The 16,520-nt window shown below is 42.2% G+C and overlaps 1 protein-coding gene across 5 annotated transcripts in view; it reads left to right on the top strand.

The window, feature by feature from the left end:
* The first annotated feature begins 2,343 nt into the window (after window positions 1-2,343).
* RBM33 (RNA binding motif protein 33) overlaps window positions 2,344-16,520 on the top strand; it is a 102,418-nt gene continuing 88,241 nt past the window's right edge. For all 5 annotated transcript variants that reach the window (XM_053967297.1, XM_053967304.1, XM_053967319.1 and 2 more), the window contains exons 1-2: window positions 2,344-2,432; window positions 13,830-13,908. In XM_053967297.1, coding sequence (XP_053823272.1) covers window positions 2,405-2,432; window positions 13,830-13,908 — 107 coding nt within the window. In that variant the 5' untranslated portion in view covers window positions 2,344-2,404. The remainder of the gene's footprint in view (window positions 2,433-13,829; window positions 13,909-16,520) is intronic.

Here is a 16,520-nt window from a genome sequence, read left to right on the forward strand (position 1 = left end):
GCAAAAATATAGAGCATAAATTATCCATAAAATGCACTCCTCTACATATCTGAATTCCACAAAGCTGACCGTTGTGAACACTGTTTATATTTTAAAATTTCCCAGCATCAAACAAAAGGGATACAGAGAATTTTGACAAGAGAGTTGTGATTTGTAAAAGGCTGCAGCTGAGCCTGGCTGAGTCTTGCCCCACACAGCCTTTAAAGGGTCCAGGAAACTCCTTCCCTTGCCAGGAAACCTTTTTGTATTGCAAACCAGCTTCAGGAAAGAAAGATCAATACCAAGAAGCAATTGGTGAACTCCTGGCCCCCCACTGCAATCCTCATGGGTTTTTACCATTGGTGGTAGTTGCATTCACTTATCACCCCCATGTCAGGCAATCAGAGCTGGACTGATGGACTAGACATTAAATTGTCAGCAAGCATCACCTACCGATGGCCTGTTTCCCACATTAAAGGCAGAATTTGGCTGTGAGTTTGTAGGAATACATAAAGAATAAACCTCTGGCTGAATGGTTGTGAAGAAAACCTGAAAAATGAGATCAAATGCAATGTAGAGACAAATCTGCAGGGAGCACAGAACAAAGTGACATGAGAACTTCCCTATTCTCATAGCGAGGGTTTAATCAGATAACGCTGATAATTTAAATACTAACATTGTTAATTATTTCCATGAGGACTTGTCCACCTGGGAAAGTTTTGCCGTTTACTTGAACTAGTCTTGTTATAGTAGGCTCCATTAAATTGTTTTAGGTCAGATTTGGTTTCCTTACAAGTAGCATAACCTAGAAGTTTGTTTTATATCATGGCATAATTTTATATTGCATTTAACTTGGCCTGTGCAAAAGTCTGGATTTCCCTGTTAAAACTTGGAGAAGTCAGGAAGGAAGGTTGGAAGGGAAACTTTTTGGTAATTACTTTTCTGATCAGTGATCCAAACTGATATACTCAGCAGTCACACTGTGTCCTTTTAAAATGAGAGGGGAGCAAGTAGCCAAGCAGCCAGGAGGGCAGTGCTTGGAGTGCCAGCAGGAAGGGATTCGCAGCCTGCAGTGAACTAAACTGAGCGTGTTGTAACTCTGAACCTGTAAAGGGAGAACTCGGGTGAGGTTTGAGTGGGGAAGCAAGAACCACATGATCTGAACTTCTTCACTTCAATTAATACATGGGTTAACTTCCCTGCATGCTCAAGCCTTGAAAGATGGGGACCACAGATCTCCCTAACACACCCTGACCCATCCCCTTCACGGTGTATTTAATTAATTAACTCGTGAGCATTTTTGTCACCCAACAGGCAGCTGAACTCGGTGGTCCAAGCCGGACCTGTGACTCCTGGAGCCTCAATACAGCCCATGTGTGCAGCTCTGGGACCTCCATTCAGGAAGGACATGGGACCCGCTGGAGCCGCAGAAAGGAAACGGAGCTGGTGCAGGGTCTGGAGCACGGGACTGACGAGGAGCAGCTGAGGGAGCTGGGGGTGTTCAGCCTGGAGAAAAGGAGACTCAGGGTGACCTTATCACTCTTCACAACCACCTGAAAGGAGTGGTCAACGGAGAGTCGATCTCATTTCTAAAGCAATCTGCGATAGGCCAAGAGGAAATAGTCTTGAGGTGCACCAGGGGAGGTTTAGGTTGGACAAAATGAACGATTAGAGATTGGAATGGGCTGCCCAGGGTGGTGGAGGAGTCACGGCTCCTGGAAGCGTTTAAAGAAAGACTGGACGCAGCACTCAGTGCCGCGGTGCAATTGGTATGCTGGTGTTCCGTCACGGGTTGGCCTCGATGATCTCAGGGGTCTTTCCCAAGCCAACTGAGACCGGGATTCACTGTGAGCCGCGCATTTCAGCGGTGCTACGAGGAGTCACCCACGTCCGCAAGAGACATGTACAGACCCCCATGAGGGAGCCCCTCCCTTCCACTCCCCCTGTTTGTCGAGGCCAGGGGAACCTGCACCAGCTCGGCCGCCCCGCACGCAGCTGGCACAGCGAGCGCTGCCCGTGCCCCGCCCCGGCCGCCATTCCGCCCTCACGCCGCCCCCGCGCACGCGCCCCGCCCGCCCCGCCGCCGCGCACGCGCGCCGCCCTCCCGCCCCGCGCACGCGCGGGGGGCGCCGGAGTGACCAACCAGCGGCGCGCGCCGCCCGCCCGCCCCCGCGGCGGAGGAGGGACCGAGGTCCGCCGCCGTCCCAGGATGCAGCGCGGCGGCGACAGCGGTGGCGGCCGCCATGTTGTGCTAGTTTGTTGTTCTCCGGCGGCGGGAGCGGGGCCCGCCGGGCGCTGAATCCGAGCCCTTCCCGGCCCGTTGCCCGCGTCCTTCGCCGCGGCACCGGCACCCGCCGCTCCGGCGGGCGGCACCGCGGCGCTGCCGCGACCCGCCGCCGCAGCCGCCTGGGCCGGGCGAAGAGCCATGGCTGCCGCGCTGGGAGGAGGCGCAGGTGGGTGCTCGGGGGCCGCGCCCGGGGGAGCGGGGCCGGCTCGGGCGGCGCGCCCGGCGGGGTGCGGGCACCGCGGGCTCCTGCGGGGCCTGCCCGGGGCGGAGGCGCCTCCGCTGCCGCGGGCCGGGCCGGGGGCGGCGCGTCCCGCGAGGTCGGGGCTCTGGGGCGCGGATCGGGGGCAGCAGGAGCTGCCCCGGCGCCGCAGATTCCCGGGAGCGCCGCTCCGGTCCTGGGCGTCGGCGTCGTGCGGCGATGGGAGCTGCTGTGGCCGCTCGGCGGGGCAGGGCCCGGAGGGACAGCGGCCTCGCCGCGGGTGCGGGGCCTTCGGGGAACGTGAGTGGGTTTTATTGAAAGATATTCACAGAATCACAGGATCAGTTAGGTTGGAAAACATCTCTGAGACTATCCAGTCCAGCCTATGACCAATACCACCGTATCAACTAAACCATGGTACGAAGTGCCACGTCCAGCCTTTCTTTAAACACCTCTAGGGATGGCAGGTATTTTTTCACACAGTTTTTACAGGTACAGGTGTGTGGCTTGAGTAACACGTCTTTAATCTGCGGTGTAGTTATAATTTATTTCATAGACTATGCAGAAGTGGAATATCTCACTTGAGGAGTGTAAAATGAAGTCAGTGTTTGACTCCAAGACTCTCAGGTGTTTGTTCCACTGTGCGTGACTACAGACACCTCTACGCGCAGCATTTTAATAGACAGCCATGTGGTTCTGATTAAACAAACCTTAAAATGAGAATATTTAGTTGGGTGATTAAAAGAAAGTCTTTCAGGGGTTTTCCGGAGTCTTCGGGAGAGATACAGTTAACAGGATTTGTGTGTTTCTGTGCTTGGTTTCATCAGGAGTAGCAGTTTTTGATAAAGACTGAGCGGAGTGGTCAGTTGACCCACTTGTCCTTGTCTGTACAAAAGTTTTTGGTGATTTAGTCTCTGTAAGTTGTTGTCGAGGAGGAGAGGGGTGATTGGTTCAGTGCTCACTCAGCTGAGGGGTCTGACTGTGCTCCATGTTGGTTTGATGGGTAACAAGGCACATAAACATAATTACGTTTTTATGGGAAGTCTTGCCATACATAAAGGTAAATGTTACGAAGAAATTCCCAAATTTAGGACTTGAGTTTGGGAATAAGGCTAGGAAGGACAGCACTACTAGTAAAACAGCAAATAGTTTAATACCTTGAGCATTGTTACAGCAGTGTTAAATATACTGCAATATTGGAGTTACTTTGAAAAATCTTTGTGTTAATTTCTGTGGTTCAGATCTGTGGTTCCACTTGTGATGTGGAAGTAAGGTTGCCATTCATGTACTAAGTGGAAGTTTTTGTGGTATTATGAGGATGGAGTAATTTAAAGAAAGCTTCACTTTTGAAGCATTTTGATTCTCATATTTTAACCTGCTTCAAGTTGAATGAACGTGCTTTCATGTACAAGGGCATGTGCTGCAGCACATAACCTTCAACAAAGTGGTGAAACTGCTGTTTCAAGGCTGATTTTTGTTGCTGTTCTGTAGTTCCATTTGTGTCCAAGGGTGAATTGGGACCCCTTTGTTTTAAGTGGGCACAAGCAGTTGTTTGTTCAGTGTTCACACTGTGCTCATCAATAAATGGTGGCCACTTAAATCTGATCCCTCCCCCATATAGACAATGTTTGTTTAGTCTTGGTGCAACACTTGCTGAATGGAGGAACCCACAGGTCACACACTTATGTCCACGTGACTGCTCAGGGAACATTCCTGGTTGAGGATGTTCAATACACTTTTAAAACCCAGTCAAAAAAACCTAGAACTTACAGAAATGGAATATGCAACTGTTTTTGGAAAGGGACTGCTATCTAAAGTCAGTAGTGATAGCATGCGAAAGGAGCTCTGAACAAAGTGGCTTTGATTATTTAAAGTTTTAACTGTAGAAACTGATGTTTTGGATTTAGTTTTTGAATTTTTGGGGTGAGTAAAAGACTTTAAAATATGGACATAACAGCACCCCACTGTTTTCTAAAAAAAAAAAAAAAAGCTAATGATTGGTAAAATAGTACAAAATAGGTATTAGGAATATAAATTAGTGTTAGTTTGATGACGTAGCATAACAGCTGATAAAATTAAATAGTTTTGGCTTTGAGGATGCAGATTAAAGTTTAAGTCCTCTGTAAGTGTATGTTACAGAACTGAGAATGAAATGTGGAATGTCTGCATTGGCTGAACATTTAAATGTATTTGATGGAAGGAAGGTGATGTGTCTGTTGGACAGCATGTGTGCACTCATCAGTCATTTATAATCTTTAAAGCTTTGGGGGAATACAGGTGTGATTCTTTAGAATAAAGCATTCACATGTACTTTTGTGACCAGATGTTGATGCAGCAAAGCTTTCTAAGGATGAAGGTTAAGGCTCTTTTGGTGTTGGGTTTCACAAACTAGAAAGTTTTGAAGTGATGGTCTGTGAGGTCTCTGGAAATAATTCACAATTGCGTAATAGTTTGCAAATTCTTTAGCTAATCAGCCTGATTCAACATGCTTGAAGTTCTAGAATGGCTGCATGTTGAAACATGAAAAGTCGAGGTGAGTGTGCTAGTGATGAGGGACCTTGAGGGCTCATAGTTGTTCACTGATAAGGCAGTGGTTCTCAAACTTCATTCCAATTTTGCATACAAAAACAGAACCAGAGGAAATACTGAATATTGAGTAACATAATGTTAAAGCATGAGTACAAAGAGGATGGAGGCTTTCTCTTCACAAGGATCCATGCAGAACAGGCAAGGGACAATGGCTACAGATTGCACCAGGAGAGGTTTCACTTGCTACAAGAATTACTCTTTTAACAGGGAGAATAATCAGTCACTGGAAAAATTGCCTCAGGGACATGATGGAACCTTTGTTACTGGAGACTTTCAGGATGTGTTTGGACAGGGTGCATGATAAAATATCTCATCTAGGCTCCCTTTTTCATGGGAAGCCAGGTGGTGTTGGAGGGTCCCTTCAAACCTGGACTGTTACATGATTTAATGATCATATAAGGTAACAACCATTTTGTATAGATGCTGAAATTTTTTCTTGATATTTACTGCAGTCACTGTGCAGCTAGATATTAGTCTCATTTAGGGAGAGATGGTTACAGGTTAAACAACAAACCATGTTCAAAACAAAGCAAGGAGAATATTTTCATTGTCTGCCATACTGCAGTAAGGGCAAATTATTGTAAATTTTCTTTTCAGATTAGTTTACTTCTGATGAACATCAGTGGCCTAGAAGACTTTGGGTGGAGATGTCCTGGGGTTGTGAGGCATGACATGGGATGGAGTGGGGGAGGAGTTGGAGAGGCTCCCATTGACAGATATGTCCCTTCCTGCTGGAAGTCCTGCACTGAGAGTAGCAGAATGGGTGTTTCTTTACCTCTGAGGCTGTCAGCAGCTTCATTTCATTTGAGCATGTATGAGGTTTGCTGTTGCATTCTCAGCAATGTCAGGGCTTTAAAAGCCTCTTGTGAAGCAGATGACAAAAAGTGGAGCAAAGCTGATCCTGCTAGCGCAGCATGTGTGGTGCATTCTGTGTGGTGTGGATCACTGTCCAAGGATGCAGTAGAAATTGTCCAGTGTGACAAATTCAGTTGAACTTGTTGTGCTTTGGGCTATTCAGCAGTGGCCTCCAGGGACCAGAAAATAGATTCTGCATTTGTGTCTAGGTGATGCACACATGAAAACTTCTCCAAGTCTTAGGTGATCTATGAAGTTTACAGTTCATGAAATAATATGCTCAGGGGTGTACCAAGAACTAGTGCCCTTGTGTTGTACTTAGTATTGTACTAAGAACTAGTGCCAAAAAACAATGGTACTGCATTGTGCTTGAGGTAGGGAGATGTCCTTTAAACACAGCAATTTTTAATCTCTCTGCTTTTTTGACATGGTTTCACTCTTCTGAATGTCTTCTCTTTTCGGGTCATCTGAAATAAACATAGCCTTGGTATCAGTTGTTTTTACAAAAGCCAGGCCAAACTATTTTATATCAAATACTAAACCTCAGATTTTTAGATCCCATAGAGTTTGTTGTCAGAATAATTTAAGGTGATGGTTGTCACAGACTTGACCAAAAAACCTCCAAGTAAGTTTTGTGATTCATCCTGTGTTATGTTGTGCTGTGATGCAGCCTCAGTTTTAAGTATAACTTTTGGTTGCTGTGAAAGATGCTGGAGAATTTCTGGAGAGTTGCAGTTTCTCATCAGTGTCCAAATCCATTTGGGAACCAAGCTCATGTGGATTTCATGTAAACTCTTGGCCTTCCTTCTCTGTTCAGCATTTGTAAAACAAGGACTGTGGCACTTCCATTTTCCAAAGCAGATATATTTTCTAGTTCAGCCAGACTTTGGATGTCAATACTTTTTGCTTGAAAGTAGTTTGGGTTTTTTTTGTGACTTGGTGGGTTTGGGTTTATATGTAGTTTATTAATTAAAAAAGAAAAGGAAGAAGAGGCCCTGTTTATTTCAAGCATTGATTAGAAAATTTCAGTTCCAGACAGCATATCATAATTAGTTCTGATCTTGCATACTGCTAGTGACTTGCTTTGCATACAAACGCTAAAAAAAAAGTTGGTTATAAGAAGATAAAAATACTTTCTTTCCTGTAAAACTTACTCTTTTTTTTTTTTTTTTTCTTTATTTCTTTGAGGAAGCTAAACTTCATCTATAGGAATAATTTGGAAACAAAACATGAAATACACTAATTGAGGAATGTGTTAGGCAATTGTTAGCTTGTTATACTTAGTCACCAAGTACTCAAGGCTTCTATGAGTAATTGTTTACCAATATCAAGGCTGCCTGGTATCTGTTCCTGAACAGATAAACTAAACTGTTTGTGTGGTGTATTTGTGCATAATGTGTTAGTAAGACCGAACGTGATTTCTGTGATGGTATAGAAAGGTTGATTTTTTTTTTTTTTCTTTTTTTGTAATAAGTGGGACTAGATTTGTAGTGGGCTTCATGAAGTGTTTGGTTTGTGGCACAGACTTGGATTCAGAAATTCCTGTTGACCTCATGGGTTTTTTTCTGCTGGATGCTGTCAGGATTTGTTACCAGAAGTTTTTGTTAAACTGAGTACAGTTACATTGCCAGCCTGTGCTACAGGCACAGACATTGCTCATGAAACCTGTTATTTTGTGTTGCATAGCAAGAGATACCAAAATTCAGTTCACTGTTCAGCTGTTTCTACATGGTGTACTCAGGTGCTGAAAATCAAGTTTTTACAATTCCTGTGTGTTGTGCAACCTTTAACAATGAAATATGAAGAAAAATATTTTGTAGAAATATGCTATTACATAAAGACAATCTGCTAAAAAGTTTTTAATCTGGAGTCTTGCTCTTGAAATGCTGCCAAGTTGTCATGTTTAGTGTTTTGAATAGGATAGAGCAAGATGGGCTTGTTATGTTCAGTATTATTTGAAGAACAGAGAAATGGTGTTTTTTCATGTGGTAAATGACCTTTCCGCCTCTAATTTTCTGTTATTTTCTTTTTTTTTTTCTTTTTTTTTTTTTCCTTTTACTAGCTCCCTTACCTATCACAGAATGCTACTGGGTTTATTTTTATTTTGCTCGACAGCAGTGAGTTTTAGTGACTTCATTGAAAGACCTGTTGGGTAAAGAGTACATAGGACTTTTTTATCCATTGACCTATAGGATCATTGTGGCATCTCCATGATAAGGAGAAGTCTTCAGTGTCATTTCAGTGCCTAAAGCTACAATAATAAGCTTTGTGTTCATGAAGGTGTGATGCTGAAGCAAACCAGAACACAGAATTTTGAAGTGTTCAGGTTTATGAGACAGCACCTGGTTAGTGTTCCAGAAAGCTTTCAGGTGTAGGTCTGGGAGGACTAAAAATGCAGTTGTCAAATGTTTTCCTTACTCCAGAAGTCTTGGCCATGGCACTGCAGTAAAATACTCCGTCGTAGCAACAGTTGCTATGTGTGACTACCTTTTTAGGCTGTTAGTACCATTTTAAGATGTTAAGAGCTCTGCAGTGTTCTGCTGATTCACTTCCTACGCTTGTAAGACTTAACTGTGCAGCTTAAGACTTCCATTTTACACAAAAAAATTAGTGAGGATTTTATTGGAGGGGTATCCACAGAGTTAGAAACTGCCATTAGCACAGCCAGAGAATAAATGAGGGTTGCATTTTGTGGATTTCTGGTGTGGATGATCTGTTCTCATAGAACAGGAAAAAATATATTTGGCCATATATCATAGAACCAGAACATAAGCTGTATGGAACGATTTGCATCACTGCTGGTGCAGCACCAGGGTAAATATCATAAATATCAATAAAATAGGAACCTTTCAGTGTGAGGCCCAAGTATGTTTGTGTTTACTTCATAGCTGGCCAGAGCCTTGCATGGCAGGTTGGTCTGCCAAATCAGCCAGCATTAGTCCTTCTCTGCAGCATCCTGAAACTTCCTTGCCCCTTGGATCACGGTGATTTTCTTAGAACTGCAGTAGGAAGAGCCAAGTGATGGATTGGTTTGGGTTTTCCCTCTATAACCAGCCTCTTCTGCTTCCTTATTCAATTAATGCTTTTTTTTGGTGTTTGATAGGTCTCCTTTGGTTTGCTGTGGATTTATTTTGTTTTCCTTACTAGTTTTGCCTGGAAATTAGAGGGGTCTTAATGTGTTTAGAGATCACCTATCAGCATGTTCCAGTTGGTACCCAGCTGATGCACAAACATGGTCTTGGTGAGCTTTGCCATGGGCACCTGGAATTGGGAGGAAGAGCTGTGGCCAGCGCCTGGTGGGTCTTAGCACCATTTGCTGTGTACGGCTGCACCGAGACTGCTGGAAGAGATACAGAACTTCTTCCCTGCCATAGACATTTTAATGCTTTAAAAGCTGATGTTCATGGATTTCTACCATCCATTTTTTTTCCTACTATCTTCCACACAGTAATACTGAGAATTATTGAAAAAAAAAAAACCAAAACAACTGGCTGTTGCTCTCAGTGGTTGTGAACTCTGCTGGTGCTGAGTGGTTTTATTTCTGTACAAGTTAATGTTTTACAGGCATTTAACCACCTGTGACACAAACATTGACTTACAGGTTTCTCAAGGAGAAGCAGCTATAAATGTTACATTGATTATTATTTACTGGTATTTTATGATGTTATTGCCTAGACAGGTCGAAGAAAAATAAGAGTCTGTGTGGTTTCAGAAATGGAGAGAAAATGATGCCTCGTGAGGACTGTTAGGTATCACATCACATTGCAGGTGCAAGGCCTGAGTTCATTTCAGAGCTGCTGTGTCACTAATAAAGCTGGCACAGAATGCTGTTTGTAGGTGTGTGACCGTTGTGACCTCCTTTTCTAAAGGAAAACTACAACCTACTCTGGGCTCTGACAGTCCTTAATGTCAAAATGGCATAATTTGTAATGCTCATTGTCAGTGTCAGCTGAAACAGAACAAATAAGCATAAAAAAGAAAAGCTGTCTCCTTCTGTTCCAAAGATCTTTATATTATGTGTGTTGAGATGGAGAGAGAAGAGATGAGAACAGGGAGCTGAAGGGGAAGTGTGGAGCACTTCTTGCAAGGTGTGGTCACTACAGGCAAATGGACCAGTCATTTTTGAGGATTTTGTGTGCATCCTGCTAGAGGGCACTTGGGCAAAGAGCTTTGCTGGATGTGATTCAGCTCTGAATTTTGGTAGAAGTTGCTCATAAATAAGAAATAAGATGTGAGAAATTTGGAGGGGTTGGAAGAGCTGGAGCGTGGGGGTTTCATGATGTTGGCTGAGTGGTGAGAGTTCAGGTCCACACTTGTCAGGTTCAGAAACTTGCCAGGAACTTGGACTGTCCTTTGCTATAATTCCTTCACGAGCAGCAGTAATAGGTTAAAACATTTTTATGGCTGTGAAACTTGAAACACCTGGGTTGGAAAAGTCAACCCTGAGTTGTATCAAAAAGTGCTTCACTGTGCTGTGGAGAGAAGGGTTTGGTGTGTAATTTTGTGTTGTCTAGATTTAAACCTGGCTGATGTGAAGGTCCATCTCTGGAAGGATTGTGTGCTAAGAGCTCAGATCTTCAAGTGCTCTTGGTTTATAATGCAGCTCTAGTGCTACAGGGGTGCCTGGCATGAAAAAATATATCTTGCAAGCAGGCATAGCTTAAAAAGAATTTACTGTTTTCCTGATGGTGGTCATTGTGGTCATTGTCTTGAGCTGTGTTAGGCAATATGTGGACACTTGTTATTTGGGTTGTTGCCAAACCAATTATTTTACCTTAAAAAATTATCTTTGGTGGTGGTTACATCAAGTCAGTGGATTACTGTAATCCAGCTGTAAGAATAGTGTCAGTGTAGGATATTTGTGCCCTTAAAATGTCAGTGCACTAAGACAGGCACTGCAGCATGGTTTTGAGTGACCACAGAGAGAGCAATGTGGCTTTTTTTTTTCCCCAGAGACCACAGAATTAGTTAATTTAGTGTTCAAGAGAAAGATGGGAAATACTTGTGTATTTGTTTGGTTTTCCTCTGTGAGTAAAATAGGAATTGGAATAGGAGGTTGCAATACATAGATGTTTGAGCAGAGAAATGTTAAACAACTGTTTTCAATGGTTTTAGCTTATGTAAATCAGTTAAATATAAAAGATTAATTAAAATATAGACATACCTGTTGATAGTAAAGGAGAAAGCCTCATCAAGGAGAATTATTTCTAGCTACTGTTTCAAAATAAGAGTTGCCACACTTGCATCATAATTCATACCGAGCGAGCACTCTTTCTTTCATAGCTATTTATGATTTAAATTTCTGGTTTCAATGTTCTTAATATAGTGATGTTGCAAGATCTGGATTTTCTCTTTTTAATGTTTTTACATTCTTTTAAACTTCCATCAGTCACTAACACTGATATTTTGATAAAATGAAGTGAGAAGTGACTAGGTTTGTCATTGCATATGGGAAATATTCACTTAAGGATACTGGGCTGAGTGTAAAGAGCTGAAGACAGATTTGGTTTTGGAGGTTTATTAAAGAAACCAACCAAACAAAACCCCCAGTTGAATAAAACAGTTGTTCCTTGACAGTGTACTTGGTCAAGGAGTTGAATGCAAATAGACTCAGGGGAGTGAGTGGATTTATGGCATGTCAGTGATCCCAATTCAGAGTGTCAGACTGCAAGGGTTGGATTGCTTGACCTCCTGTATTTTGCAGGTCATTAAACTGCAGCAGCTTTCCCTCTGTGTTGAGCATAACTTTTGTCTACTTGTTGAATTCTTACCAAAATTGTTAAAATGTGTGAAAAGAGAGTGAATCCAGGTGTACATTCTCTGTTGGGCTGTAGTGAGAGAAGGGGAGAGTGGAAGTTGAGTGTATATGAGGGTATGTGCTTCCAGTTTCCATGTGACAAAACATGATGTCTGAACAGAGCAAATGACCTTTGCATATTCTCACAGAAATGGAAGTTTTTATATTTTTAAGTAGCAAAATTGTCATTTGCAAACTAAGCTATGCAAGAGGAAGTGGTGGGCTAAATTAGGGTATTTGTTGAGAGAAATGTGGAGCAGCAGTTGTTTCTTGGAAGGCAAGGGCATGTTTAGGTACAGAGTGTAATCTTCAGTGACTTCTGGTGGTTTTACTGCCCCAGTTGAGATGACTGATGGTTTTTCCACCTGACTTCTGTGTTGTGTTGCTGCTGCTGACCTGCCCTGTGCTGTCCGGACGCTGACTCCTATTTTCCAAGTGCCTTTGCAGGCTCAGTGTTATTGGATGAGTTTGTGGCCTCCAAGACAAGCAAAGATTGGCAGATGATGCCGAATCACCTCCACTGCACCTCAGTTTCATGCATTTCTGGGGAGCTGCTGTTCCTGGAATGACCTTCACTGGCACATTTTGCCAGTGATTTAGCTCGTGCTCTGTTTCCCTCTGGTGATCCTTGTTGCAACAGTGAGAAAAGGCAAAGCTGTGTGCATTCTGGGTTTTTTTATTGTTGAAGCATGGAGATGTCACTTGATAGTGACTGACCATGAGCCAGAAGTGTGCCCAGGTGGCCAAGAAGGCCATTTTGGTTTTATGTGTGTGGCCAGCAAGGCAAAAGCTGTGATCTTCCCTTTTTGCTTGATACTGGTGAGGACACACCTCAAATCCAGTGTTCGGTTTTGGGCCTCTCACTACAAGAAAGACACTGAGGTGCTGGAGTGTGTCCAGAGAAAGGCAGGGAAGTTGGTGCAGGGTCTGGAGAACAGGTCTGGCAAGGAGCAGCTGAGGGAGCTGGGGGTCAGCCTGGAGAAAAGGAGGCTCAGGAGGACCTTATCTCTCTGAGAGGACCACCTAAGAGGAGACTGTAGCTAGGTGGGTCTGTCTCTTCCCTCAGGTAACAAGGGACAGGGTGAGAGGAAATTGCCTCAGGTTATGCCAAGGGAGGTTTAGATTACATATTTGAAAGGATTATAAAGCTTTGGAACAGGCTGCTTCCTAGGGAAGTGAAGTCATCATTCCTGAAAGGTTCAAAAAACACGTGGATATGGCACTGAGGACATGGTTTAATGGTGAACATGGTGGTGGAGCTGGTTGATGGTTGAACTTGGCAATCTTACAGGTCTTTTCAAATCTTAATGATTCTATAATTCTATGCTGGTATTCATCTATTTTCTTCATGTTAATTGAAAAGTAGAAAAAGGTATTTTTGCATCTTCTAAACAACATGCACACCCCACACCCACCAAGAAAATCCCATCTGTGTGGTTGCTGTGGCAAACTCTCATTTTGAATCAAAGGTTTAAAGAAATTGAAGGAGTTAAGAGTTTAGCTAGATTTAGTTAGGAGGATAAAAACAATTTATAATGATCAAGAGTATACCAAGAAGAGTAGAAATAATGTGAAATAGTTAATTATTAGCAGATAGAGTAGTTAAGACTAAGATATAAATCACTTACTTGTTTTACTGTGTTTGAAGAAGCAGGAAAAATACTTGGAGCTATTGTGAAAATGAAGAAACTGTGACCTGCACCTGGGCCCTGAAACTTGAGCTGTGGCCAAGGGGTCCAAAGCCTGCCAACAAGGCAGAAGTGGAAGGTCACTGTGATCTCAGAAGACCACAGACCCATTTCAAAGCCCACTGACTTAATTCAGTCAAGAGACTGCGCAGGCGTAAAAAGAACTTTGGACTCATTTTAATACATTTTAATACAAAGTGGGGGTATGCATTTATATAGGTGTATTGGGTAATTATATGAATATGTAAGACTTTTGTGAATAAATGGAGAGCCAGAGCTCTGTGAATTTTGCACATCTTTGGGAGGATACTCCCAAAGTGTACCCGGTGCTGTCAATGAACACATCATTTTGTAACTTTTAGCTAGTTGGAGACTTCTGTTCTGTGCTTCAATTTCAGTAAGAATTATTTAACGTAGTCACGTTTTTTTTTACAGATGATGACTTTGATCAGTTTGATAAGCCTGGTGCAGAAAGGTCTTGGAGAAGAAGAGCTGGAGATGAAGACTGGGACAGGTAGGTAGAATATTTTCATGTTCAGTTTCTGTATAGTGAATTGCATTGTTCTGTTTTCCCATTCTGGTATTTTGTACTGTAACATTTAGAGCAGTGCACATTTAGATTCTAATGAAGATGTTTGTTGTTTTGTATGTGTCAGCCAGTGCTAGATTGTGCCAAACATGTACTTGCCTTGAGAAATATAGAGCATTGTGAAGAGATGCCATTTAAAATTGGATAAATACAAAGTATTTGTGGTGTGTAATTTTGCAATTAATGTTTTGGCTTTGCTTTTAAATATTTAGTAGACCTAAGTGGTTTAAATAGAATTTGCTAGTATTTGAATTTGCTAGTACTTGAATTTGCTCAACTTAATTTTTAATTTTTTTCCTTGATGTTTAAATTCCTATACTCAAAGTTCTACTTCAGTTTTAAGTGGGGGAAGAGGAGGAGAGCTTAGGCATGGGCTTCTTCAACATGACTGTTCTAAAGATAGAGAAGTGTGTGTGCTCTGGGTTATTCTAGGGGAGAATGTGTGTTCTTTTATGAGACAGGAATCAAGCTGCCAGCTACACTGGTCTACTCTTTTTGGGAGAAAACATTTCACTTATTTCTGTTATTTTTCTATGATTCCGTTGTAGTAATAGACTTGTTCAGACTTTTCCAGTGGTTTTCACTCTAAAAGGGAGGAAAAAAAAAATTCCAAGTAGATTTCTGTCCTCTCTAATAATCACTCAAGTGATTGTAGTAAACACATTTTACTGTAAGTAGTTTTCCACTGAGCTGAGCCCTTGGAGTAAATCAACTGCTCTAAATTTATTGCCATTCCAGAGGCATGAGTTTCATCTGCCTTGGTTTTCTGCTAGGTTGTGTGGGCAGTTTTCATTGCTGCAGCAGGCGAGTGTGTGAGTGAAGAATTTGGGCAGTAGCTCTGGTACATCCAGGGTGTTCTGCTGTTTGCTGATGAGCAGTGTCTGCTCTCTGTCAGGCCAGTTCAGCTGTTAGAGGGTTGGATGCTGAGGTGCACCAAGGAGCTGCTCTGGTCTGAGAGTGTAATTAAAATAATTTGCTCAGGTTGGGTCTCTCCTGTGCTGCCTCCCATCCCCAGGATTGGCTATTCAGAAACCTTAAAATCAGTGTCCCACGCAAAATGTTTTGTATTAGAATATTTTCTGATCTTTTGGCCTTTGTTGCATAAATGGGTGGGCTCTTAGCTGTTGACTGGTCACATTTGGGTGTAGCTGCCCTACTCTTCACTTGATAAGGTTTGAAAGAGTCAAATAGCTGTTGCATCAAAAGTTGGAAGCTTTTACCCAGAGGTAAACTGCTTGTGCAAAGCTGGTTTTAATAGGGCTTGACAGTAGTTTTAGAGTATTTTCACAAAGCTGAGACTTTGAAGTATACAAGGACTTAGTTTTAGAAAAAAACCTTTTAATTTATGTGTTTATTATTAGCTGTATTTAGTTAAAGAGAGATGATAAAAAATTCAGTAGTGAAATTGTGAGGGAGGTGTTTTTAGGTGCAGAGCAGAAGATTCTAGAGTTTTATCTTGCTGATCATTTCAGAAGTTTTATTTTACAACTGTATCTAATAAAATACTATTTGCATGTGTTGGAATATTTTTTTGGTTAATATTATTCTCTTCAAATTGCAAAGCTCTCTTTGTAAATGTTGAGTTCTGTGGGTGTCTTGGCAATTACAAATGCTGTACTGGATATGTTGCCTAATGCAATTGCTTGGGGGTTTTACCTACTGGCCTAATTCCGTGTAGGACATAGTTTCTCAAAGATGGAAAAAAGGCTGGATGAACACAGTAATCTTGGTGTTTTAATCCTTCATGTGTTGTTTTCAGCTGAAGCATCATTTGGGAGGGGGAGATGAAGGAGTTCTGATAGTCACACATCCTCATCAGCCATCAGCTCCTACTGTGTTATTTGACTGAGTCTCATCCCCCAGTCATTTAAATAATTAAAATAAATTATAAAATTTTGAATATAGAAGTAATATATTTATTGGTAGTATGTTTATTTTATATATAGTGTTGCATTTTCAGATCTATCCTTTCTCAAACCCTGGAGGGTGTTAACTGAGAGCTGGAAGGCCCCAGTTATTTGGGAGTACAAATGTAGCATTGTTCTTGGAGAATTTTCCCCATTTTTTCCAAGTTCTTTTCCTGAAATACTTGTGTCCTTGCTACTGCTCATGTTTAATGAGGCATGCTTATGAAATTGGAGGCTTAAAAGGGCCAGTCTGATGTCTTTATCTCGTTAATTTGTACATTTATCTCATTAAGTAGCCCAAGGCTTGAGTTTGGGAAAAACCTGTGTTTCTGGTGCTCTCCTTCAAGATGACAGGGCAGATTAAGTAGCTGATTTTTGTTGAAATTCACTTATTCAGACCCTTCTTTGAGATTACTGATTTTTCTATGCTGACTGAAAAATTTCCATTTTTTATTGTCTGCTTTTTTTTTTTTTTTGTTATTTCTTTCCTACTTGAATAGGCTAAATTTATTCAGTGAGGAAAATCTGTGGGTATCGGGAGTTGAGGAAAGGGAGGAAAATCTGTCTCTTTCTTGTGAGAACAGCAAACCCAAAATTATCTTTACCAAAAATTTCCTAGTATTGTGGTTT

Source organism: Vidua chalybeata, chromosome 1, assembly GCF_026979565.1.
Source record: "Vidua chalybeata isolate OUT-0048 chromosome 1, bVidCha1 merged haplotype, whole genome shotgun sequence".
Classification (NCBI taxonomy): Eukaryota; Metazoa; Chordata; class Aves; order Passeriformes; family Viduidae; genus Vidua; species Vidua chalybeata.